At 42.5% G+C, this 26,987-nt stretch overlaps 1 protein-coding gene across 1 annotated transcript in view; it reads left to right on the top strand.

Annotated features, from left to right (window-relative positions):
- The first annotated feature begins 12,725 nt into the window (after positions 1-12,725).
- The window catches only part of RYBP (RING1 and YY1 binding protein), an 88,050-nt gene continuing 73,788 nt past the window's right edge, over positions 12,726-26,987 (top strand). The window contains exons 1-2 of the mRNA XM_058288494.2: positions 12,726-12,878; positions 13,623-13,748. Coding sequence (XP_058144477.1) covers positions 12,847-12,878; positions 13,623-13,748 — 158 coding nt within the window. The 5' untranslated portion in view covers positions 12,726-12,846. The remainder of the gene's footprint in view (positions 12,879-13,622; positions 13,749-26,987) is intronic.

Here is a 26,987-nt window from a genome sequence, read left to right as displayed (position 1 = left end):
GTTTGAATACAGAGTCACAAGTTGTCTATTACTTTATAATTTCTCTTTCTCAAGTAGCCCCTTCAATAGAGGTGCCCACCAGAGCTCTGTATTTCACTCCTTTTTCTTCCCTCTGCCCCTCTCCCTACATGGTGTCATCCACAGTCTTGCCCTCAGTTCAGAGAGGAACTGAACTGAGCCAAATCGGTCCTCTGGTCCTTGCCAACTGCTTCCAAGCTGTCTCCATTTGCGCATGCCCTGGAAATGTCTGTGGGCTCCCGAACACCATTCCATCCATGATAACTAGTCAAAGTCAGTGATTGCTTAAGGAGTGGGCACACCACCCAATTCTACCAGTAAGACATGATATTGCTGGGGACGTCTGGGAAAGGTCTTTCTCCTTCCTAAAAAGACACATGAAAGACGGTTCCTTTTCTTCCTCTAGATGTTGCTGTCTTGTAATACTGGACTAATGACAGCCATCCGCATCCATGAGGCGAAACAAGGGTTGAAGTCAAAGAAGGGGAGAACCAGGTCCTTGATGACCAGCTGATTATGCCTTGTCTGGGACTGGCACTTCCAGTTATGTTCAATAACATTTCCCTTGTTGTTTATATGAGTTTTGTTGTTGTTACTTGCAGCCAAAAGCATCCTAAGGAACAAGTCAAATTCATCCTATACACAGCTAAGCTCACTGTCTTCTCCTCCAAAGTGCCTCTCCTCACGTGACTCTATCTCTGTTAATAGCACCATGATGCTACTCGGCCACCCAAGTCAAAAACCTGGACATCATACTAGACTCCCCTCTGCCTAACCCCCTGTTTTAGTTTCCTGCCTGCTAAAACATACAGTGGATTGGCTTAAAACACAGGAATTTATTGGCTCACAGCTTCAGAGGCTAGAAGGCTTACTTCCTCCTGGGGTTGGTATCTTCTGGATGCACAGCATTCTTTCAGATTCCTTGGCTTTTCTGTCACATGGTAATGCACACGGGGGCGTCTTCTATTTCCTCTTTCCGACTCCCTTGTTCCAGCTTCTTGCTTCTCCTGAGCGTCCAATCTTCTTTGCTTTTAAGGACTTCAGCCTTATTGGATCAAGGCCCACTCTCGTTCAGTTTAGATGCACCTTAACCAACAGTATCTTCAAAAGTCCTCTTTACAAATAGGCTCACACCCACGGGAACAGGGGTTGGGACCTGAGCACGCCTTTTATGGGGCCATGATTCAATCCCCAACACCCCCAAGCTTCACCCAGTAGGTTCTGGTATTGAATCTGTCTCATTCTTTCATTCCATTAACTCTCCCCCTGTCTTTTTCAGTTCTTTGCCATTTTTACCTCCTGCCCTTTCTAACTCTTACCCAAGTCTCCACCATTTGCATTGCTCCCAAAGAGAGCTTTTAAAACTCAAAACTCATCCTGCAGCTTCCCTGATTAAAAAGCCTATCATTGTCTTCAAGCTAAAATCCAGCCAACCGGCATGGTTTGGAAGGTCCCTCAAGGCCTGGCTGGCCTCTCTGGACTCGCCCCTCCACCGCCTCACGTGCTCTGACTTCCAGCCAGGATCGAGACGCTGCTCCTAGCATGACAGCACGTGCTGCTGCCTCAGCCTAGGATGCCCTACCTGGCTGTTTCCCTGGAAGATACTGGCTCATAACACCTCGGTTTGCCTCTCTTACAACATCGCAGGTATGAATTCCAGGCATGCCAGAAATAGCTTTCCTTATTCTTCACTCTCTCTCCATGGTTTTTATTTTGGGCTCCCATCCTGGCTTGGTCTCAGTCAGCTTGGCACTTCCTCTTTTCCAGCGTTGTGTCTAAGTTCTAGACTATCTAGTGCCAGGATGTTGAGGGGTCACAATGCTGTTCTCTGGGTACCTGCCATCACAGGTTGCCACAGAGCTCGCCGGTTTTCTTTTCCAGGCCCCTTCCAGTCCAGCAGTCACCTTGGCCGTGCCCGCCCTGTGCTGGAGTCCCGGGAAGCTCTGCCAGGCTGCCTCTGGCTCTGTCTGCATTGGCCAACGCTCCCGCTCTGGGCTCTTGCCACCTCCCGGGGCTCCGTTTGTGGGTGAACTCTCCTGTTCTCTGGCCCACACCCCTCTTTGACTCGTTAAGTCCTTGTCTTCACGCCTTGCCCCAGCGCCTGGGAATCATTTCCTCATCTGGAAGAAGAATCTCTGCCCACCCCTTCTTCCAAACATTTGTCCGTCCCCCACGTCCTCTAAGTTCCCCTGAGGGAGCTTTGAGAGTTTTAAATTGTGGAATAGGAGGGGAAGAGACTGACAGGCCTTTTTCCTTCTAATCTGTCATGTTTCTTCCTCAATCAGAAAACACAGGCCCAAAAAACCTACTTAGGAAAGGGGAAAATAGCAGGAGACAGAAGAACATGCTCGGGGAGAGGGTGGAGCTCCATGGCTGAGCACCTGCTTCCCTTGTCAGAGGTCCCGGTTTCCATCCCCGGTACCTCCTAAAAAAACCAAGCATGCTCATTACCCTGCCACAGCAGCCCTCACCACCCTGCTCTGCGGGTACATTCACATACCTATTTCTCCCAGACTGCTGTATCCCAGATACAGCTAAAGACTGCTGTATCCCAGAATTGTCAACATCTGGCACATGACAGGTGCTTCGTAAATATCTGTTGAAACTAAAAATAAAAATAAGAGGAGCATGGATTCTGGAGTTGGGAGACCTGAATGACCCCTGCCTTTTGCCTGGGTGAGGTACTTTACCTCTCTCTCGATTGGCAGACAGAGGAGAGAGGGGAGGGTATAAGAGGAGGTGAGGGCATGGTGGTCTTCAAAGCTCTGTAGTTTGTACTTTCCCCTCTTCCTAGTTCTTTCCAAGATTCTGGCTCAATTTTGCCATCTCCCCATATCCTCCAAGTGGTCCAAACACCTATATCAGATTCCATCCCTAAACCTATTACATGTGCAACAGACTTATGCTCTTACTTCTATAGGTGGGTACTTTCCTTTGTCCAATGAATGATTTTCAGAATCTGTGAATTCCAGGGATTCCGTTTGTGAGAAAATGGAAAGCACTTGGAATTCTGGACCACACCACTCCCTGACTGTAGGATGGTAGGCACGTGTCTCTGTCTCAGTTTCTTCATATAGAAGACAGGAATGATGATAACTGCCTTACTAGATCCTTCAGAACATGGGCTCTGGAGCCCAGGCTGCCTGGGTTCCAGTCCCGCCCTCCCACTGTGTGCCCAATATGTGACTCAGGGCAAGTGACTTAACTTTTCTTTGCCTTAGTTTCCTCATTTATAATAGAATTTACCTCACAGGGTTATTGTTCAAAGCAGTTGATTTAAAACACCTAAAGGGCTTTGCGCCAAGCCTGCGTAAACATCATAAATACTGATGATTACTGTTACCTGGAGCTGCCTGCCTTTAGCTTCCGCAAACTCATGACGTGTAAGTGGACCCCAAGATGTTCTTGTGAGAGAGCCTTTCGAAATCTGATTAGCAAATCCCAGGATGTATAGTTCTACAGATTAAGTCTGTAGCGTAGTTAGAGAGAACCTGTGATCAGAAACCCAGGTTCTAAAACCTGGAGTTAAAGCCCACTTACGGCGGTGTGACCTTGGGTGAGTTACTCACCCTGCTTGAGCCATGGCTCCCTCGTCCTGAGGAGGTGGGTGGTGACTTGCATGGAGGGTGGCTGTGGGGATTCATTGCAATGATGTAGGAAAGCCTCGGCCTTTGCACTCATGGTCCTGACCCTCCCTTCCAAATCTGAAATATTATGACTCTGGGACTAAGGGGGGAAATTCAAGAACAAGCCACTGGGAAAGCAAACTCTGGGCCCGAGGGTCAGTGTGTATTGTTGACTAACCGAAGGCAGCCCCTCATTCTGCATCTTCACGAGGCCCGCCTTGACTGGCACTGAAGCACATCACTCATTTCCCAGGTTCTGGCAGGTGTGGCCTGTCTGTTTTGGCGAGAACTTACAGAAAATGGGCCCACAAACTAGGCTTTCCAGAAAACTTCCCTGTCGTTAAAAGGATTCTGGCGTCCTCTATCAAAAAATGGTCACTTTAACTTCTGCCCCTGCCTGCCTTCCAAAACCAGCTGGCCCTTTTTCAATGAAAGTCTTGTATAGTAAAGAGGTTAAGGGAGGAAGCCAGACATGGACCACAGAGAAGTGACCTGCCCAAAGAAGTCAAGACCTGCCTGACTTTGGGCAAGTCACTGCTCTGATTCAGTTTCTTCATCTATCAGATGGGGTGATAATGGTTCTTACCTCATGGGTGGTTTGGGGATTCAGCTGGGATAACTGATAAAAAAGCATTCATTCCACAAATATTTAGTGGAAATATTTATGCGCAGGCATTGTTCTAGGCCCTAGGTGTACAGAAGTGAACAAAGCAAAGTCACTGTCCTCAGAGAAGTGAAATTCCAGTGGAGTCAGGCAACAAACAAAATACCATAGAATGCCAGATCTTGATAAGAGTGTAAAGAAAAAGAAAGCAGGGTAAGGGGATGGCGAGTGATGGTGAGTTATGCTGCATAAGATATTTTCCTCAGGGAGGACTTCTCTTTCTCGGAAAAAAAGTGACATTTAGCAGACACCTGGATGGTGTGAGAGATGGGACCATGGGAATCCCTGGGGGCGAACAGGTAGAAAGGCCTTCCGGGGGCATCAGGGAAACAGCGAGAGGCCGAGGTGGTTGAAGCAGAGGTGTGGGTGAGGGTGCTGGGAGCAGATGAAGTTGGCAGGTCTTGAAGAACAGGGTTAAGATTCCGGATTTAAATCTAAGTGATGGGAGTGGGTGTAGCTCAGTGGTCGAGTGCCTGCTTTCCAGATATGAGGTCCCAGTTTTAATCCCCGGTACCTCCTAAAAAAAAATAAAAATAAAAAAGAAACCTAAGTGTCAGAAGACGTCATTGGAGGATTTTGAGCAGGGGGGTGAGTTTATCATTTGTCTTTTAAAAGGTGCTTGGGCTGCCGTGCGGAGAGGAGACTTTAAAGAGTTGTGGTAATCAGGAAGCTGAGCTCCAGGTATTTCCAGCTCTCCAACCTCCCGGGCACATAGCGGGTTGTACTTCCTGGCTCCTGTCCTTGGATGTAGTCATGTGATTCTACCAATGTGCTTCCATGACGTGTGTTACTTCCAGACCATGCACTTAATGGTGATTGTGAGGCCCATCAGAGATCCTTTCCCTCGGCACAGTGACCAGCGATGTCCAAGGAGGTGGCTGCTCCATCACCCTTGATCGGCAAAAGGTACATCCTCACTGCGGGTAGAAGTCCGTTGTGGGTCAGCTGCAGCTCCGTCCCACAGCTCCTCGTTCTGGGTCATCGTCCTTGGGTCATCCCTGATGCCGTTCTTTCCTTCATACCCTACATCCAACAGTGCATTCTTTTTACTCTACCTTAAAAATTTATCCTGAATCTGACCACTTCTCATCATCTCTATGGCCATCACTCCAATCCAAGCTAGGATCATCTTTCAGCTCTAAACTGGCCTCCCTGCCTGACCTCGGCACCCTCTACCTATCAGGATATGCTAACGTATGCTAAGGTAACAAACAACCACCAAGTCTTTTAGTTAAAAAAATTTTTTTTTACCATTGTAACATATATACAACAAAAATTTCCACAACCCTCAAATCTTCATGATTTCTCTCAGGAAAGATTGCATCTTCACTGTTATACCTAGTCACAGCTGAAGGACATATGGGTTGTTTCCAGATTTTGGTGATTATGAATAAGGCCGGTATAAAATCTAAGTGTAGGTTTTTGTGTTTTTTTGTGTGTTCATTTCTCTTGGTAGATGTCAATGAATGGTATTGCGAGTCCTCTGGTAAGTGTATGTTTAACTTTATAAGAAACTGCCAGCCTGTTTTCCAGAGAGGCTGTACCATATTGCACTCCCATCAGCAAAATATGAGCATAGCTCCACATTCCTCCCCGGCATTTGGTATTGTCAAGTTTTTTATTTAAGCCATTCTGATGTGTAGTGGTATCTCATTGTGGTTTTGATTTGCATTTCCCTAATGAATAATGATGTTGAGCATCTTTTCATGTGCTTATTAGTCGCTCATATATCTTCTTTGGTGAAGTGTCTATTCAGATCTTTGGCTCATGCTTTTATTAGGTTGGTTGTCTTCTTATACTGTAAAAGTTCTTCATATATTCCACTTATAATCCCATTATCAGATATGTGTTTTGCAATTTATTTTGTCCCAGCCTCTGATTTTTCATTTTCTAACAGTGTCTTTCAAAAAGTAGGAATTTTTGATTTTGTTGTAGTCCAAGTTATCAACTTTTTCTTTTATGGATCATACATTAATATTTTGTATCATAGCTAAGGAATCTTTGCCTTATCTAAGGTCACAAATGTTGTCTTATATGCTGTCTTCTGGAAGTTTTACAGTTTTAGGTTTAACATTTACATCTATGATCCATTTTTGAGTTAATTTTTGTAAATGGTGTGAAGTAGAACCCAGGGCAATTTTGACTTGGGATACTTCCTACTGTGGGAAAGGCAGATCAATAAAGCTTCATATCGCTGACAAGCACATGCACAGGTGACATTGTGTCTAGTTTCAAAATCTGGTTAAGGTTCAGACACAGAGGGTCAGGGAAGCCCTACCTCTCTGACTCTGTGTTTGCTTCTTTAGGAGTTAATCCTATCTTCAACATTACTTTCCACATAGTGCCAGGGATACCAGCACAGGCCTGAATCTCTCAGTGAACTGAGCGAGGTTGTCCCCCCTTCTTACAATACTCCGGATAGTTAGCCACTCCACAAAAGATTTTTTTTTGTTCTTTTTTTTTTTTTTAATATTTATTTATTATTATTATTTTTAATTACATTAAAAAAAATATATGAGGTCCCATTCAACCCCACCGCCCCCGCCCCCCACTCCCCCCACAGCAACTCTCTCTCCCATCATCGTGATACATCCATTGCACCTGGTAAGTTCATCTCTGAGCATCACTGCACCCCATAGTCAATGGTCCACATCATAGCCCAGACTCTCTCACGTTCCATCCAGTGGGCCCTGGGGGGATCTACAGTGTCCCGTAATTGTCCGTGAAGCACTATCCAGGACAACTCCACGTCCCGAAAACGCCTCCACATCTCATCTCTTCCTCCCGTTCCCCACACCCAGCAGCCCCCATGGTTACCGTTCCCACACCCATTCCACATTTTCTCTGTGGACATTGGATTGGTTGTGTCCATTGCACACCTATGTCAAGTGAGGGCTTAGATTGCACATGGGTACTGGATGCACTCCTCCCGCTTCTAGTTGTAGACACTCTAGGCTCCATGTTGTGGTGGTTGACCTTCTTCAACTCCATGTTAGCTGAGTGGGGTAAGTCCAGTAAGTCAAAGTGTAGGAGCTGAAGTCTGTTGAGGCTCTGGGCCTGGGTGTCATATTATCAGTCCAGAGATTCAAATCCCCTACATATATCTTAAACCCAGCACCAACTACAATTCCAATAAAGTAGCATGCAAGTCTTGTGAAAAGAGATCCCCTCTGAGTCCATTTCCATCACGCAGAAACACCAGCTCCAAAGAAGGGCCATCTGTCATGGCAGTGAACCCCTTCTGCCATGACCATAGAACCCGTGGGTCTCTTTATCCCTCAAAAGAACCAATACCTGGGGTTGTATCTACCTTATCTGTCTCTTAGACTCTGTTCAGTTGTACATAGGGGTATTCCTTCTGACAACCTCCAGACTCTTTTTTAGAGACTCACAGCCTTATAATCTCATTTCTCCTTTCCATTTCCCCCTTACATTAGGTCAAACCGCTTCCCGAAGTCATGTTATTATATGTAGACAGGTATATTCTTTTTTTTGTTCTTAAAACACCGAAGTATCTAAATCGGTACAAATCTCAGTAATTAGGATGGAATCTTAGCCTTTCTAATCTCAGTCCTTTTTGGGTGACCTTTCCAGTCACCCAGTAACACCACTTTCTCCTTCCTCTTCCTTTCAATCACACTAGCTCTCAAAGTTGCATAAAAATTGTCCTTCAGATTTTGGTACCCTTAAAACTTCAAGAAAAAAAAAATCAGTGAGGAAAAAGCATTGGGAAATCAACACAGAACTGTCAACTTGTGATTTTGCCAATCAAGGACATTTTAGGAAAGGCAAGTATCATCTACTACTGCCAGTACTTCACTCAAGAAGGGACATTTAAGTTATACAACTCTCTGAGAAAAGAAAAAAAAAGGAAGAATGTAATCTCAGAATAAAAAAGTTTTTTCTTCCCAGGAATCAACTTTTGGAAGTTTACTTGGATGTAGAAAATAGCCATACATTTCCCCCTTATTTTCCTTTTTCACTCTAGATTGGTGAAAGCCTCACCCTAGACTACTGTTCAGGACTCAGAACAAGAGCAGGTATAACATGGGTGGGGCAGGGTAAGACTGGAGGGATTTGGGGAAAGACATTTTTCTTCTCATTTGTTTATAATAATACTTTTATTGGGTATTCCTAAAGTCTTCTATTTTAACAAATAGTGAGGAAGCAGGACTTGCAAAATTAAAGGTGGGAGGCAGCTGAATCAGTAACTTTGCAAGACCCCTCTTTGGACGCATACCAGTAGCTTTCTCCTCTTTCTTGGAAGAAGAGGGAAACCCTCCCCAAGCCCTCTTTCCTGGCCTACCTCCCAGGCCATTTTAGAGGTCCCGCCAGTAACCACCCCCCCAATTCCAGGGGTCTACCTCTCCCTCTCCCAGTATCTTGTTCTTTGAGGGAGTCCACAGACAGTCCTGGGTAGACAACTACTCTTAGTAAACCCATCAGTGGTTTCCGGGGCACACAGAGTAAAGAATCCATTCACAACTCGGCCTGCCCTGCAGTAGGGAATACAGCTGGCTCTTCCTCTTCACCCTCATCTCTTCCCTCGGCCTGGGCTCCAGCTTCAGCTGTCTGCTGTTACCTCCTCCAAAGCTTTTACCTTCTCATGTCCAAGGCGGCTTCTACTTTTCCAGGGAAGGATTCCCTGACCAGTACATTGACACCCTCCTTCCCTCCATTCCCCTTAACAGGCACCCTCTATTTTGTCTTTGTAACAATTGTCACAGTTGTAATTAATTACTTGTACTATGTCTGGCTCCTCAACAAGATTCGGGATCAAGTCTGTCTTGTTTATTTGATTCTCCCATTCCTGGCATGGGGCCTGGCACATAGTTGCTGCTAAATAAATTTTTGATAAATGAAAGTCTCTTTACTACATGTGTACCAGGTATTCTTCTAGGTACTGGGCATATTGCAATGGGGAAAAAACACACACACAAAAAATCCCTGCTGTTAAGGAGCTTACATTCTACTGAGACAAAGTTACACTAAATAAGATAAAATACGTGGTACACTAGTTTTTTTTTTTTTTTTAATGTATTTTGAAATTTTATTTATCTGACACCCCCCCATTGTTTGCGTTTCTGTGTGCATTTGCTATGTGATCTCTGTGTCTGCTTGTCTTCTCTTTAGGAACAGAACCTGGGACTCCCATTTGGGAGAGTGACAGTCGCTTGAGCTACCTCTGCTCCCTGCTTTGCTGTTTCTCTCATTATATCCTCTTTCTGTCTCCTTGTTGCATCATCTTGTTGTATCAGCTTGCCACACCAGCCTCTCACACCAGCTTGCTGTCTTGATTGTCTTCTCCAGGAGGCACTGGGACCTCCCATGTGGTAGGCAGAAGCTCAATTGCTGGAGCCACATCCGCTTCCCAGTACATTAGTTTTTGACAAATGCTATGGAGAAAAAAATAAAACAGGAAAGGGGATATCAGGTTGTGGGCTGGCACATGATGTTTTTAGATTTGGGTGACTTGTGAGTGAAGAACTGAAGGAAGCAAGGCAGCTGCCAATGTGGATATCTGGGAGGAAGAGCATTCCCAGCAGAGAGAAGAGCAAACACAAAGGCCCTGAAGTGGGAGCGCAACTGTTTCAGGGGCAGTGAAGAATCCATTGTGACCGCAGTGGAAGAAAGTCAAGAGCAGGTCTTTAATCTGTCCTACGCATCTGTGGAATCACTTACACCAGACATTTCTTGGGGAGGGCTTCTAACCATATCTAGAACTGTGGGTCTCAAATAATTTTTAAACAGTAGAACCCTTCCTTCAAATGAGACATGAAATGGAAGTTTAAGATTGGGAACTGATAATTGGAGCAGAGGAGGGGCTCTCTGTCCACTCCAACCACTCCTCTCACCTCACACTGGCTTGAAGCAACCCCTTGGAGAAAGACTGGTCCCCACACTGCTCAGGTTGAAAATCACCCCTCTAGAATCACCACGTGTTCTATCCAGAGCCACCCTGTTCTAGAGCCAAGTTGTTGCAGCTGTAGTCCAGTCTGGCTCCTGTAACTAGGAGATTTTTAACATATACATACCTCCAACAACTGAAGGAAATTAGAGCCTCTACAAGTTACAACCACATGGTGATGTATGGGCTTGATAAGTTCCTAGAAACTAGTTCTCTTTTCTGGAGTTTTTTTTTTTTTTTTTTTGGGTTGTTGTTAATCAGTTTTTTAAAACTTTTTTAAAAAGGTAATACAAGACAAAGGGTACAAAAGGGCATTCTAAAAACAGTGTTTCCTATGGATAAATTGTGGTGCATTTGCAGAGAAATTCTACACATTTAAGCATACAAAAATGAAACTACTGACATAGGCAACAACATGGATGAAAAGCAAAAATATTATCTTGAGCAAAAGAAGCCAGGGGACACAAGAGTATACATACTGTATGATTCATGTGTATGATGTTCTTGCACAGGCAAAACTCATCTTTGGTGACAGAAGTTGAAATAGTGGTAACCTATGTGTGGGGGAGGTGGGTGGTAAACTCTCTAGGGGGATGAAAATGTTGAATATCTTCATCTGGATGGTGGTTAAAAGAACCTAGACATATACAAAAGTTCACCAAGTTGTACACTGAAGATCTGTACATTTCATGCTATATAAATAACAATGATGATGATAATAATGTCAGTCTCCTTCCCAATACCTGTGACCTCCAGCTACCAGGTTTCCCTCCCCAGATGCCACTCCTCTGGCTGGAATATTTTAATGTCCCTTTTCTTTCAGGACCTTTACACCAGGGGCAGAGTCCTGGCAGCATGCAAAGCAGACACCAGAGGCCAAGGCTTCCGGCACTGGGCCATGGTTTGTGTGCATGCGCCTGGCCGCCCACCCCCAAGAGCGGCCCTGGGGGGTTGCTGACCCTTGCTAAATAAAGCTTCTCCTCCTGCCCCTCCAGGTTGTGCCTGCCTGGAGAGGACAGCCTGTGCTGATCAAGCTTATCATTGACACATTTCCTCCCCGCTTTACACTCTTGCTGGACTGATCCTAGGACTTCCTGCTCCCTGGGGACTCAGTCTCTGTGAGCTGCGGGGGGGGGGGGGGGGGGGGGGGGGTCTCCTACACTGGCATACTTCACTGTCAAGGAGGAGTCCTGATAACAAACCCACTTCGTGTTTGCATATAAACCCAGACTATCTCAATGGATGCTGAAAGTCCTCTGCCTGTCTTATCCACACCCCTTGTGTCTTATCTTTCCCCCACACCTTCACCCCCAGCCCCCAACTTCTAGCATCAGCCCATGCCTCTGTTTCTTTCTCCACCCAGGGTTCCAGCCCAGCCACCTCTCTTATCTCATCCTCCGGGGTCCTCACTCTACCATGACTCTCCACTGCCTAATCGTAAAGGGTCCTGAGTCACCTTCAAGTTAATTTGGCAAGAGCTCTCGGAGCAGTGTAGATGGGTACTACCTGTTCCTCGCCTTCAAGAAGCTTTTAACGTGGAAGGGGGGAGGGGTGAATGGAGCACAACCCACGCCCAGCTATAATTCCCAACCCGATACCACAATTGGGTCCCTCCTAGGTACCAGGCGTGCTTTTTTCATTCTCAATTTTCAAAACAACCCTAGAAGCATGGTTATTATCCCCATTTTAGAGAACAAGTTGCTGAGGCACAAGGTCAGACTGCTGGCATGTGGTCAGCAGGATATGAATAGCGACTTCCCTAGGAAAGACCCTGTTTTAGGAGCTGGGGATTCCAGGGGAAGCCTGCGTAGAGAGGTACAGAGCCCGGCCTTGGGGTCATTTAGTTGTGCCACACCCTTCCACCTTAGTTGCTTCCAGAGACAAGCACCCGGGAAGGGGGTTCCGGCCGCCGTATCAGCTACAGGCAGGGGCTTCACGAGAGACAGATACAAAGCACCACGTGGCAGCGGAGCCGCAGGGCGTGGGGGGAGGCCGGGCCCGCTTCCTAGTATTACAAGCCTCGAGGCACCGCAAGCGGCCCGGCCTTAGCAAGCCCCCACGGCGCGCGCAAACTGCGCATAACTACTTCTCCCAGGCGGCTGCGGAGCTGGGGTCGCCGCGATAGCCGCCAGGGCGGCCGCGCGTGGCCCGAAGCCGCCTGTCAGCTCCCCGGCGCGGCCACGTGCGCCCCGCCGAGCTCGCACGCTCCGCCGCGCCGGGCCGCGGGGCCACCGGCAGGCACGCGCGCCCCCCCGCGCGCACACACTCCCGGGCACGCACACCGACGGCCCGGCCCACGTCCGCCACTCCCCGCCCTCCCCCGCGCCCCGCCCCCGCCCTCGCGGCGCCGGCCGCGGCCCTCCCATTGGCTGCCCGACGCATGACGCGCGGCGCCTGGCCCCGCCCCTCGTCAGTCACTCGGCGGAGGCGGCGCTGGCGGGGACTAGTCTCGTCCGGAGACTGGCGGCGGCGGCGGCGGCGGCGGCCGGAGCTCGAGCCCCAGCGGCTGAGGGAGGGCGGGCGGGCGCGGGGGAGGGAGGGGGGCCGGTCCGCGACGACTCTCCGGACGGCGTTTCTCCTCCGAGCGGCGCCGGTTTCGGCTTTGGGGGGGGCGGGGGTACAGCCCATCCATGACCATGGGCGACAAGAAGAGCCCGACCAGGTACCTGCTCCGAGCTGAGGGGGCGGAAGGGGAGGGAGGGCTGGGGGCGGGCGGGGGCCGGCGACGACTAGGCCCCGGAGCCACCCGGGGCGGGGGGAGGCGCTGCTAAGATGGAGATCCGGGGGCGGGGGAAGGCGGCGGCGGCGGCGGCGGGCGGTGGCGGCGGGAGGCGGTGTCGCTCCCGCTCCCGCTCGGGGCCGGCGGCCGTGCGCGCCGCAGCCATGGCGGCTCCTCCTCAGCCGCCCTCCGCCGCCGCCACTCCTCCCAGACAAAGGGAGATTTAACCAGGTGGGGAGGGAGGGAGGGCGCGAGCAGGGGAGGGGAGAGGGAAGGAGACGGCCCACTCCCCGCCGCGGGCCTCGGGCTGCCCCTGCGCGCCCCCTCCAGATCCGGCCCGCGGCTCCCCTCCCAGCCCCCCCAGCCCCACGCTCAAGTCCACAAGTCCGCCCGCTTCCTGCGCCCGCCGCGGCCCTTCCCGGGGCGCCGCCGCCGGGTGCGCGAGCGGATCCCGCCTGGGCCCCAGGGCTGCAGGGTGCCGGTGGGGGCGCCGGTGGGGGCGCCCCGTCTCCTCCCCCGGTCTCATAGCCACTCGCCGAAAAGGGTGGGTGGGTGGTCGTCCGAGCGAAGTTTCCAGCCGTGGATGCCTGCGAAATTACGGTGGCTCACCAGCGCCTGTGTTTTCTGTCTCTCCCCCCCTTTCCTGCTCCCGGCCCCTTCTCTCGCCTTCCCCCCACTCCCCCGAAGGCCAAAAAGACAAGCGAAACCTGCCGCAGACGAAGGCTTTTGGGATTGTAGCGTCTGCACCTTCAGAAACAGCGCTGAAGCCTTTAAATGCAGCATCTGCGATGTGAGGAAAGGCACCTCCACCAGGTACTTGAAGATCTGTTACCGTTTAAGTGACTTTTTAAGATGGGGGAGAGGACAGTGAGCCTTACTGTTTGCCCTCTTTCCCACTTGTTGATTGCGACCTTTTTCTGAATTTGGAGACTGGGGAGTGGTGTGTTTTGGTTGTGTGTGTTTAATCCTGGGTGCAAAGCCTCATGTTCACCAAATGATGGAATTATGGGAGGGAATTTTCCCAGGGTTTCATCTTATTTCAAACACCCTGGGTTTATTCGACGCTTGTACCTATTTGCATATTTTGGTATTGGATCAAAAAGAGGAATTATTGCTTTTAGTATGGATTGTATGAAGTTAGACTTAAATTTTTGTAATGTGCAGAATGGTTTTAATTTGCCTGTCCTGAGAAATTTAGTGGTGATAATACAGTAAGGCTGATTGTGCTTTCCCTGTTTCGGGCTGGAAATGTCTGTTATTTTCTTACACTTGAAAATAAATGTTGGGGTTTGATAAGGAAAGTGCATATTTTGGAAGGCTTATCTGTCAGGTTTATTTTTATTTAATTTATTTTTTAACCCTATGCAGAGTGGTGATGGAGGATGGTTTTGCAAAATGGTGAAATGAATATAAAGTAGCTAAATCGAAATTCTATTTTAAGCTCTATTACGATGGAAAAAAATGAATTCCTTTTCATTGAGATGAAGGTAGTAAACTGCCTTTGCATCACAGCTAGTTGGACTACAGATTTAACATTTAAATATACTTGGATAAAACACCAAGACAGATTTTGTCGTCTTCTCAGTTCTTCACTTAACTCGTATCTGGAATTTCAGTGGTGGTAGAATTTGAAGTTAACTGATCTTGGTATCATTTAATGTACAGGTGTTTGGGTGTGTTGTGTGAAAGGCGAAAGATAGAATGAGGGAGTTTTGGGTGGATCCTTTAAGTCTTAGAGTTGATGGCCAAAATTCTTCATCAGGTCCTTGTTATTACTGAATTGGCGGCCTTCCACTTTGACTGTAGTAGTACTCCACAGTTCCACTTGGATATTGTTCTTGGACTAAACCACTGTGTTCTGTTGGGGTCTTATTGCTTTATTTATACCTGGGGTTAAATAGAAGATTGGGTGGCTACCTGAAAGTATATAACTGGTATTAATTGGTTTAATTAGTGATAAAACAGTTATGTGAAGTCCACTAACTCTTTAAGTAATGAGACTTGAATAAGAAATACTCAAAAACCAAATCTCCCCTTCAGTAGTATTTTTAGAGTGGATTCATGTCAATTTTTTGTATTGTAGAATAGGCTTAGATAACAAACTTAATAGATTTTGTTGTGCTGTCTAAAACAGATTATTCCATCAAATGGCATCAGAGTTTAAAAAGTATTTGTTATTTAAAGCAATAGTGATTGTGTGTTACTTATGAGTAATGATTTTTACACGTAGAATCCCTCAGAGGCCAAACCTCTTTATTGTGGTTTTACTTTGACTATTACCGTATATGATGTTCAAGTAAATGAATAGGAAACTCCTCAGAATTTGAGGACCTTACCGGTGAAGAGAAAATTAAACCAAACCCAGAAACTTATATCTTGATTAATTGCTGGGAATAATTATCTCATAATAAAATATATTTCAGTTTCTATATCCTTAAAAATTCTGACTCATCAACTTTTTGGTAGCATGTGAAAGATTTTGGCTTTAAAAGCAATCTAGAGGAGTAGTTGAGCACCTGCTTCCCATGTACGAGTCCTGGGTTCAGTCCCTGGTGCCTCTAAAAAAAAAGCAACATAGATGTTTATTAAAGTTTCTTTAGAGCCACAGATGACAGTATAATTCAATTTTTAAACAAATTATAAGCAATTAAAATATTTTATAATCTACTTAGGAACAGGAAACTCACCTGTTATCTTTTAAGGGTCTCCGTGTAATTTTTTGGTGTCTGGCATTGATCATTGTGGTTCTTGCCAATGTTAATATTTTGATGTGTTGGCTCTTTTCTAAAGATCATCATTAATTAGAATGCACGTAACATTTTGGCTTTATTATGCTATGGATGGATTTCCTGTGGAGAGGTGAATTTGACAAGTTTTCATCTTGTCTCAATGTATTAACTGTTACAGTGTCCATGATACCGTTTACTGTTCTTTTGTTATTATTTTGGTACTTCAGAGGTTTGATATGAACTTTTTGATGTTTTACATAATGTTAATCAGACTTGGTATTGATGGCAGTAGAAACTTTGATGAAACACAACTTATGTTTTTGTTTTGTTTTGGTTTTGGGATGCTGGGAAATGGACAAAATGATTTTTTTTTTAAGAGGGCTTTTTTTTTTTTTTTAATCCTCCAGCTGTCTTTCAGTTAACATTAACCTCCCCTAGACTTCCCTTTTCAGGCATAATCACATTTGTAAATCAGCAGTGTTTGTTATACTCAAGTTCTACCATCAGGTTTGTCCATTACCATGTATTTACAACCAACTTTATTAAACATTCTACATACATTCAGTATTAGCTCTCCCTTCTCAGCCCACATTGTCTCCTAACCTATACTCCGCAAGAGGGGTTCTTAACAAGGGGTCTGTGAGCTTGAATTGAAATTCGAAAAAACATTCTTGTGGAACATGTGGGTGTGATATATTTATTGAATAATACTGTATAGTGTAATTTAGTAAGGAGTCCATGGGGAAAAAAAGGTTAAGAACCCCCGCTCTATAGTTCATGTCAGTGAGACCATATAATATGCATTCTGTTGTGCTGACATTTTTCACTCAACATAATATCCTCAGTACATCCATGTTGTCATGTGCTTCTCCAGTTCATTTCTTCTTATAGCTGAATAGTATTCCATCGTGTGTATATATTACATTTTGTTTATCCATTCATTGGTTGACATGCACTTAGGTTGTTTCCATCTTTTAGCAATTGTGAATAATACCACCATGAAAATAGGTCTGCAAATCATCCTGAGGGTTATCTAACCTGTTGACTGGAAAAGCACAGAAATTGGGTTACTGCTCTGAGCTGGGTTTTGTATTATCAGACAACCTTAGTTGGCTAGCCAGTAATCATTTTGGAATTTGCTCATCTTTCTTGTCATTCTTGTCACCATCATCTACCAGTCAACCAAGGAAGCCAGCTTTGAATTAGTGATATTCTAGTAGGACACAGAACTGTATTGGACCCTTTGAAGATAAAGTTGATATTCCTCGATTTGGTTAAGAAAATACTGCCATGATTCCAAAGTACATTTGTAAAATTCCCAGGAAATGTGAAAGATACTTTTCAAGGCATCAGTGGGTTGAAAGTTGGTTGGTAGGACATATACCCACATGACTGTAATCCAAGTTATAAGGGCTCAAAGAGGCATAAAGTGCTGTTGCATAAAATATATGCCATATAACCTAAGATGGGGAAATTTCAGAGGGCATATTCTATGTCATATTTGTCACATGAATCCAAGATATCTGTACATTTGGTTGTACTATTTACAACCAAAGGGGATCTTATTTCCTGGTTATCACAGTTTTTACTCACCTGTGAGCAGTTGATAAGCTCACATTTACCAAATGGTTGGTTAGGTTGAGAGGGGTACAGCGAATTGTTTCATATGGGGTCCTGCTGTCCCCACCCTCCTCCTTTTTTTACCCCACATTGCAGACCCACTGTCTGGCTTAGCCAAACAGAAACATTTAGTGTCCTTGTGAGACAGACTCTGTATTTGAGAATAAAGTGTTATTTAAATTAAAAAAAAAAGTGCTATGGGATGTTAGAGCACACTGGCTATAGGAATTACTTAGAAGGATCCCCTCCATTTCTTCTGCATAGTGGGAATTGATTTCTATGAAATAATCTGCCAACTTTCCACTGCCAGTGCCCTGTGTGTCAGATGTATTTAATTCCACAGATAGTGTCATGCAGGTGATTCAGAATGAGGTTTAGGTTCTATTTGGAGCAACATAGAGCAGAATGAAAGGAAGGTTGTTAGGTCCTAAGGAGCCTCTTAGAGAAGGAGGGTGTGCTTAAAAGGCTGCTTTTGGAGTTCACGGGGAGCAGAAGAGATTTATCTGCATTTTAAATGTATTATCAGTTATATACTGGTTCTCTTTGAAAATAAAGTTGTGTGTGTGTGTGAGGTGGCATGCGGGTAGGGAAGAAACACTATTTCTTTCTCAATTGATAGCCAAAGGACTGTTCCCTGCATGCTTTGCCAATCTCAAGAAAGGCTACCAGCTGAAAAGGAAAAAACCCCACAAGTGCATGAATTTATCTAAACATTGTTCTATTAAGTTGAATTTCTTAGGTGTTGGGTAGAGTGACTTTCTACACTTGATGGTGAATCAAATATATTTTACTTTAATAATTTCTTATTTCTCTGAATACAATAATGTCTTTATGGTGAAATACAAATTACTGAGACATTACTGTAACTCTTGTTGGTTAGTGTTTTTTGATACCAGTGGTCCATTTTGACCTTCAGCTATTCCTTAAATCAAATTTGCTTGAAAACTTAGAAAATTTTACTTTGGATCATTATCACAGATTTAGAGCTTTTCTGATATTCAACTCCAGATTTATCATGGTGTTGGGTTGAAATCATGTTTATTTAATCCCTCTGGAAAGTTTACTGTTTTTAGAGTGTTTACAGACAAGTGAAAATGAGATTACTTTATATGTATATTAAAATAATGTGTAGAAATAACTATCTTTAAAAACAGTGGATACTCAGGACACTGAATTGAAAGGCTAAAGAGGCTGTTTTCTTACATGTGAAATATTTTCCTTGTTCAGAAAATCAGGAACTCCCTGATTTTTTGCATTTGTAATTTTGGACTTTTTTCCACCTTCACATTCAGATACCCTCAAAATTTCTTGAATAGTCATGAGATACTTTAGAAGTAACTGTTTTGTTTGTTTTAGGGGAAAACAGCATAATTAGTTACATGTGAAAGTTTTGGTCTTTGCTGGAAGCTTCAAACGGGTATTGTCCTGTGATGTTTTTCCTACAGGAAACTCCCAGAAAGAAGCGGAGGTACCTATACTGGTGAAAAGCCAGACCTCTTTCCCCTACTTGCTAGTAATCCACCACACTGGTATTGCTCCTTAGATCTTGTTGGTTTGATTGTAGTATCTGTCTTTTACAGAAATTCTCTGTAATATACATTTAAAAAATTATCTGTCTTCCAAATCACCAAATCTTAAACTTTTTTGACCTCAAAGCTGGTGCAAAAACTTGGTGTGGTTTTAAAGATCACTCTTAACCCGGAAACAGAATAATGATTTATTTTGTATTTGTAATTATTTTGGACTTACTGATTTATTGATACTGACTTGTCTTATGTATACCTGGTGACCTTACAGTAAATTACCTGGGTAGTTATAGTCATTTGAGAAGTTTTTATTTGCACAACTCTCTGGGCTGTAGGCGTACAGTAGTGTAAAGACAGACAAGGTTCCTGCTCTCAGGGAGTTTGAAATACTATGGAGAGGACAAGAAAATAAACAAGTAAACAGAAAAACGAGATAATTTCAGTTACCTGCAAGTGCTATGAAGAAATTAGAGCAATGTAAGGAACTGTAAAGTAAGGGGAACTTCATTGGGTGACTGCTTTATAGACAGCATTGGAATCTGCATTTGCCTTTTAACGAAACACAGGAATGCTGCTTTTTAAAAATTTTTAAACTTATTTTCTGTTCAAAAATATTTTCTTTTGCTTTCATAGGTTTACCTGTGTCCATTTAGCTTATTCGGTTGGGACAGTTTTTAAAGCTGGAGCCTTTGTGTGCAGGCTACTAATTCTTGGTTGCATGTCACAGACCAAACCCAGGCTACCTAACTTGCCAGTGTATTTTGTCAGTCATTAGAATGGGAGGTTATATGAATGGACTCACTTTTGTAATACTTATTTGGCATACATTTATTGCTATGTGTAGGTGCTGAAGAAATTCCAAGATTAATAAACATGTGAATTCTACTTCTAAGTAGCTGTAGTTTACTAAAATATTAGTATTATTAGCACTATTTCAGTTCATTACTGCTTAAAATAATAGTGGATCTCTAAATGACTCGAGTGAATACACTTTACAGTCTTTCTGGCTCTCATTTTCTCTTTTGCCCCATCACCATTGGATTTTCTCTTTATGGCATCTTCTTTTATGCTCCCTATACTGCCCCTTCTCTACTAATTCTCTATACTACTCCCCCTTCTCTCTCTCTCTATCTCATTCTCTCTCTCATTCTCTCACTATTTTATTTTTATGCAAACCTTCTACTGAACTGTAACACACAGAGAAGAGCAAAAATCATAAATTTAAGGCTTGATGAATTTTCATAAAGTGTGAGAACACCTGTGTCACCAGCACCCAGATTAAGAAACAGAACCATCTAGAACCCAGGAAGCCCCTTGTGTACTCTTCCAGTCACTGCCACCTGCTTCCTCTCCTGGAGAAACCACTATCCTGACTTCTGGGTCTGACGTCTTTCAGTGTTATGTTTGTGAGATTCATCCATGTTGTTTGTAGTTCTTGTTTATTTTACTATTGCTCTTTTATCCTGGGTCTGTATTGGCTTTTTGCATGCAGACCCTTACACATTTTAGAGATAAAACCTCTTTTCAGCTGTACATGGCTTTTCTCCTCCCAGCAGTAGTATCATTCTATGAAAGGAATAAAATTCGGTTGTGAAACTTTCTAGAATATATAAGAAGTAAACTTATGCCTCTCATTATATTTCAAGGCATTGGCTAAATAAATGGAAGGTTCCTGCTTTCAAGGAGCTTAAACTTGTTGAAAAGACTTAAAAATATAGCTAGTAATGTAAAGCACCCAGTGATGTGAACAAGAAGGCATGGGATGAATGAGTACATGGTAGAAATGATAGTGCCATTCAGAGGAGGTAACACATCTTATTGGGGTTCATCAGTAAAGGTCTCATTGAGTCTGTGTGATTTAAACTGGGACCTTTATGATTCCTGGTTGATGGCTTTGTCTAGTAGGCTAAGAGATTAAAAAAAAAATTTTCACTTTGTTAACATATACAAAATCACATTCCCATTTTAAACACTTTCATGTATACAATATACTATATAAAGTATACTTTCATGTATACCACCATCTATTTCCAAAACTTTTCCATCACCTGGGTCAGAAACTCTGTACTTATTAAGCATTAACTCCCCATTCCACACCTGCCCCTGGTACCCTGTAATCTACTTTCTCTTTTAATATGCATACTCTAGTTATTTCACACATACAGTATTTGTCCTTTTGTGTCTGGTTTATTTCACACAACATGATGTCTTCAAGGTTCATGTCATAGCATGTGTTGATGTTATTTTTTATGGCTCAGTAATACTCCTTTGTATGTATAGACTGCCTTTTCATTTGTGGACATTTGGGTTGAATCCACCTTGGCAATTGTGAATAATGCTGCTGTGAATATTGGTGTACAGATATCTGACTCCCTGCTTCTAATGCATTTGGGTGTATAAGTAGAAGTGGGATTGCCGGGTCATATGGTATTTCTATTCCTAACTTTCTGAGGAACTGACAAACTTTTCCACAGTGGCTGTGCCATTTTACATTCCCATCAGTATTATAAGAGGCTTCCTATTTTCTGCATTTCACCAACATTTGTTACATTCCGGTTTTAAAAAAGCCATCTAGTGGATGTGGTATGGTATCTCGTGACTTTGATTTGCATTTCCCTAATGGCTAATGCTGAGCATCTTTTTATGTGCTTATTTATTGCCCATTTGTATATCTTATTTGGAGAAATGCCTGTCAAATCCTTGACCCACTTTTTAATTGGCTTATTTGTCTTTTTGCTATTGAATTGTAAGCGTTATTTATATATTCTAGATATTGAATCCTTTCAGATAGATGATTTCCAAATATTTTCCCCCGTTTTGTTGGTTGTCTTTTTACTTTCTTGATAATGTCCCTTGATGATCAAAAGTTTTACATTTTGATGAGTTTCAGTTTATCTCATTTTTCTTTTGTTATTTGTGCTTCTGGTATAAAGTCTTAAGAATTTGTTGCCTAACACAAGATCCTGAAGATATTCCCCTATGTTTTCTTTCAGGAGTTTAAAGGTTTTGTACTTCTATTTAGGTTGTTGATGGAATTGAGTTAATTTTTGTATGTGATGTGAAATAGAGGTCTACATTAATTTTTTTGCATGTGGCTCTCCAGTTTCTTCAGCACCATTTGTTGAAGAGACTATTCAGTCCCCATTGAATGGACTTGGTATGTACCCTTGTCAATTGGCTATAGATGTCAGGGTTTATTCTGAACTCTGAATTTTGTTGTATTGGCCTCCAACTTTTTCTTTTCTCCCTCTCTGTCCCTCTCTCTTCCCCCCTCTCTGTCTCTCTCTCCCTCTCCTCTCTCTCTTTTTTTTTTCCTTCTTGAAATCTTGAAAATGTTTTTGATTATTCAGGACTCCTTGCCCTTCTATATAAATTTGATTATATGCTTCTCCATTTCTGTGAAGAAATGGTTGGGATTCTGATTGGGATTTTGATTGGGATTGCACTGACTCTCTAAATTGCTTTGGGTAGTAAAGACAACAATTGTTAATCTTCCAGACCACGAACATGGAATGTCCTTCTCTTGCTTTAGGTTTTGATGTTTTGTAGTTTTCCCTATGAAAGTCCTTTACATCCTTGGTTAAATTTATGCCTAGATATGCCTAGATATTTGATTCTTTTGGTGATTGTTGTAAATGAAATTGTTTTCTTGATTTCCTTTTCAGATTGTTCAACAGATTTTTGTCTGTTGATCTTGTGCCCGGCCCCTTTGCTGAGTTCTTTATTGCTCTAGTAGCTTTCTTGGAGAGTCTTCGGAATTTTCTATATAGAAGATCATATCACCTGAGAATAAGGACAGTTTTACCTCTTCCATTCAAGGTTGCATGCCTTTTATTTGTTGTTCTTGCCAGATTGCCGAGGCTAGAATTTAACTCCAATGTTGAATAGCAGTGGTTATAGTGGGCATCTTTGTCTTGTTCCTAATCTTTGGGGAGAAGCTTTCAGTCTCACTGTTGAATATTATGTTAGCTATTGGTTTGCTATATATTTGCCCTTTATCATTTTGAGGAAGTTTCCTTCAGTACCTCGTTTTCTGGAATTTTTTTTTTTTTTCAAGAAAGGGTGCTATGTTTTGTCAAGTGCCTTTTCTGTGTCTATTGAGATGATCATGTGTTTTTTTTTCCCCCCTCCTCCTATTAATTGGTATGTTGCAACGATTGATTTTCTTATGCTGAATCATCCTTGCATTCCTGGGATAAATCCTACCTGATAGTGGTGTATAATCCTTTTAATGTGCTGTTTGATTTGGTTTGTTAGTATTTTGTTGAGCATTTTTGCATCTATATTCATAAGGAATATTGGTCTTTCATTTTCTTTTCTTGTGATATCTTTATCTGGCTTTGGTATTAGGGCAATGCTGGCCTCATAGAATGAAGTAGGAATGTACCCTCCTCTTCAGTTCTTTGGAAGAGTTGCACAGGATTAGTGTTAAAGTGTTAATTCTTTGAATGTATGGTAAAATTCAGTGAAGCCATCTGGCCCTGGACTTTTCTTTGAGAGGTTTTTGATTACTGTTTCAGTCTTTTGTTATTGGTCTGTTGAGGTCTTCTATTTCTTCTTGAGTCAGTTTAGGTAATTTGTGTGTTTCTAGGAATTTGCCCATTTCATCTCACTTACCTATTCTGTTGACATCACGATCCCCATTCATTCTATCAGTGCTTTTTAAAATGAAAAAGTAGGCATGTCACATGTCTCATTTCTGCTTAAAATTATCATGATTCTCATTGCTTTTGGAAGAAAATCTAAATCTCTTGAAGCATAACAAAGGCCTTTGATTTAGTCTTTTTCTGTGTCTCTCTTTTGTGTTTCTGCAAGCAGCCAGCTACACACCCCATCTGCCCTCCACACCCACCATGTGTGTTTTTCATACCAAACTGTTTGGGGTTTTCCAGGCAAGAACCATGATATCTCACTTCCATGTCTTTATATGTGCTTTTCTTCTGGGTTTTCTCTTGAAATGCTTTTCCTTCCTTTTGTGTCCTGGCTGACTCCTGTTTGTCCTTAAGTCAGTTCAGCAAGCCTTTCCATATTGCACCCCCCTCCACCATTATGTATATCTATCTGTCTCTGTTATGTTGTCAAGTTTTTGAAGACAGGACCTGTGTTTTCAGAGCTTTATTTTCCATGTTGTTATAGTGGTGACACTTGGTAGGGGTTCGTAAATGTATATAGAATAAATGAAGACTGGAGAAGTTTCCGTTGGAGTTTTAAAATGATTCCAGTTAAGAATTCTAATAAAATATTCTCTCATTAGGACTCATGTCCTGAGTGTCTAATGTTACTGGATTAGGGAATAAATAAGTTGTCTTTGTATAGTGTGACCTTAAAGGTAGTGTTCCTGTTTTTCTGGTTTTGTTTTCTGAAGTGTTAGAATTTAAACACAGAACTTGGAGGCAGTAGGCAGTACACTTAAAGTACTTCCTGGAATGGTTTTGAGCTTCAGAGCGTTGGTATACCTACCTGAATGACATTAACTGTGACAGTTCTTACCCTTTTTGGTTGTGCATTTTGGAGCTTTCATAAGGTAAAAGTCACATTGAAAACTGGTGAATAAAGCAGGGAATCGGTCATTTTGTACAACACCAATTTTGAGGAGTCAAAAAGTAAGTTGTGATTAGCAACCTAGATGTGTGTTGTAAACTGGCACCTAAAGCCAGTTTAAAAATAGTTACAAAGCATTCTGAGTTTTGTTTGCAAGGTTAGGCTGTTTATTGTGTAAGTTATACCACAACTTGATAGCTATACCTTGTACATGGTGTATATTACCATTCATTTGAGTAATTTGGATTAATTATGTCTAAGTTGACTCATTCACTTCATTTATTTACCTATTATTTCACTGTCATGCAGTGGTTGACACAGATGCCAAAATGAATTCTTACTATAGGAAATGTAGATAAACTGTTGTTCATGAATAGTTGAAATCATATGGTAAACAGGTAAGTTTTTTTATTTTCAATAGGATTATGTATTACTTCCACTCCTTTCCTCCCTCTGCCAATTTAGAAAATCTGTTTAAATTATCCTATGGTGTTGGGGGAAGGAACTACTGGCGGAACTACTGGCAAATAATAAAAGTATCCACTTAAAGCTTGTTTAAAGCTTTCTTTACAATTTAAGAGCATTAGCAATACAATTTAAGAAGAAACTTTGACCTTTAGAAGGGACAGGAAATTAAGGATGTTGTATGATGTCAGTTTCATCTGTATTGGGTCTTACAACACATAAAGGGCATGGTGGTTAAGAAGAAAACAAACCTGGTAACTGCTTTCTAAGAACAGGTCAAATTTCCTAATACAGTGGGTTATGAGGTTTATTTACGTTTTTCTTTATTCGTTCACAAAACTAAAAGCTTTTAAGTATCATCCAAAGTGTCTACAAAAATATTCAGGTTTTCAAGAAATAAAGATCCAACTCCAACTGCCTTAAACCCAAACAAACAAAAACAAAGGAATTATTGGTCCTTATGGCCATTAAAGAGGTTGCTATCTGAACTCAAGGAATCAAACAAAGAACTGCAGGAATCAGGGTCCTGGTCACTTGTCCGGTCCCTGGACCATTCATTGTTTTCTCATTGAGTAAGCCTCTCTCATCTACAGGGTGAGGGAAACTTACTAGGTAGATAGAAAATACCTACTACAGTTTAGTAAACCATTTTTGTTAATGGTTTAATACTCCTGATGTGCTCATTTCTAATTTTGAACTGTAATAAGCTCCTGGCAGGTGGGAGCTGTATTTAATTGTATCTGATATCATTCCAGCAGCTGGCATATTATTATTTGACATAAGCATATTATTTTTATACATTTATTGTATGGATAAAGGAAAAAAAGAATACCAGTGAAGATTAGCAAAATCTAAGAATACATTGTGTGTATGTGTGTGTGTTTTTTAAAGGAGGTACTGGGTCTTGAACCCAGGACTTCATACATGGGAAGCAGGCACTCAACCACCGAGCAACATCTGCTCCCCAGTGAGAGTTGTTTTTTTTTGTTTGTTTTTAGGAGGTACCAGGGATTGAACCTGGGACCCTACTACTTGGAAAGCAGGCATGGAAAACAGATATTCAACCACTTGATCTACATCTGCACCCCTCTGTGTTTTCTTTTATATTTGTTTACTTCGTTCTTTATTCTAATTATGAAGGTAATACATCTTTATTAAAAAGAAAAAAAAGGTCATTCATGATATTGCCACCCAGAATTAGTGGAGTTTTTTTTGAGCAATTTATTCACAAAAATTTGAGTAATTGTAGTTTTCTCCATGTACCATGTTTTAATACGCTATTTCATTGAATTTTCAAAATTATGTAAGTGGTAATTCCTTGTGGGGGAAAATCAGTTTGTATGTGATATGAAGCAGACTGTCTCTCTAACTTCAAAGATACGTATCCTGGTGTGTTGGTTTATATGGTTCACTATGGACTCTTCTAAGGGAAAGGTGTCCTGGTTTTAGAGTTCCTATTAGTAGAAAATAAAGTTTTAAAATCCATTTTTTCTTTTCTGGATTGCTTTCATTTTGGGGAGAACCAAATTATGTCATTGAATATTTAAACATCCATAGCAGAATCAACTTTGCCAAAAGTCCTTGAGATTTAATGATTCTATCAACCTGCATCAGAATCACCTGGAAGGCTTGTTAAAACATAGATTAGATTCCTGGGTCTCCCAGAGTTTCATGTTCAGAGGTTCTAGGCTGAGAATCTGCATTTCTAACAAGCTCTTTGAAAATGTTGATGCTGGTGGTCTGGGGAGCACACGTTGAGGGCCACTAGGTAAGATGCCCTTAAATTCTCCTAAAAAGAAGCCAGCCAGATCTAATGAAGTTGAAGATAGTTTTTGATTGTTGGGTTATGGAAAAATTATGCCTTTCAGAATGAATTTAAGAGAAGTAAGCAATTGACATTCTAGGAATCATACTTTTATGTAGATTTGGCATCGGAGGCAACTGTTTAATGAATTAAAATATGGTGCTAAGTATAAGAATATTTATAAATTGGGACCATATCAACCCAATTTCTATCTTTTTATATTCTAAAATCAGGTATTATTTTGCATTGCTGATGATTGGATTGGGTTTTCAGGCATTATTTATTAAAAATCCTATTTCTTTGCATCATATCTAATAGAAGTAGAACTAATCTTTGTCATAAGTAAAGATGTGTTATAATCAGTAAG

Source organism: Dasypus novemcinctus, chromosome 26, assembly GCF_030445035.2.
Source record: "Dasypus novemcinctus isolate mDasNov1 chromosome 26, mDasNov1.1.hap2, whole genome shotgun sequence".
Lineage (NCBI taxonomy): Eukaryota > Metazoa > Chordata > Mammalia > Cingulata > Dasypodidae > Dasypus > Dasypus novemcinctus.
This window is presented reverse-complemented; position numbering and strand designations above follow the sequence as displayed.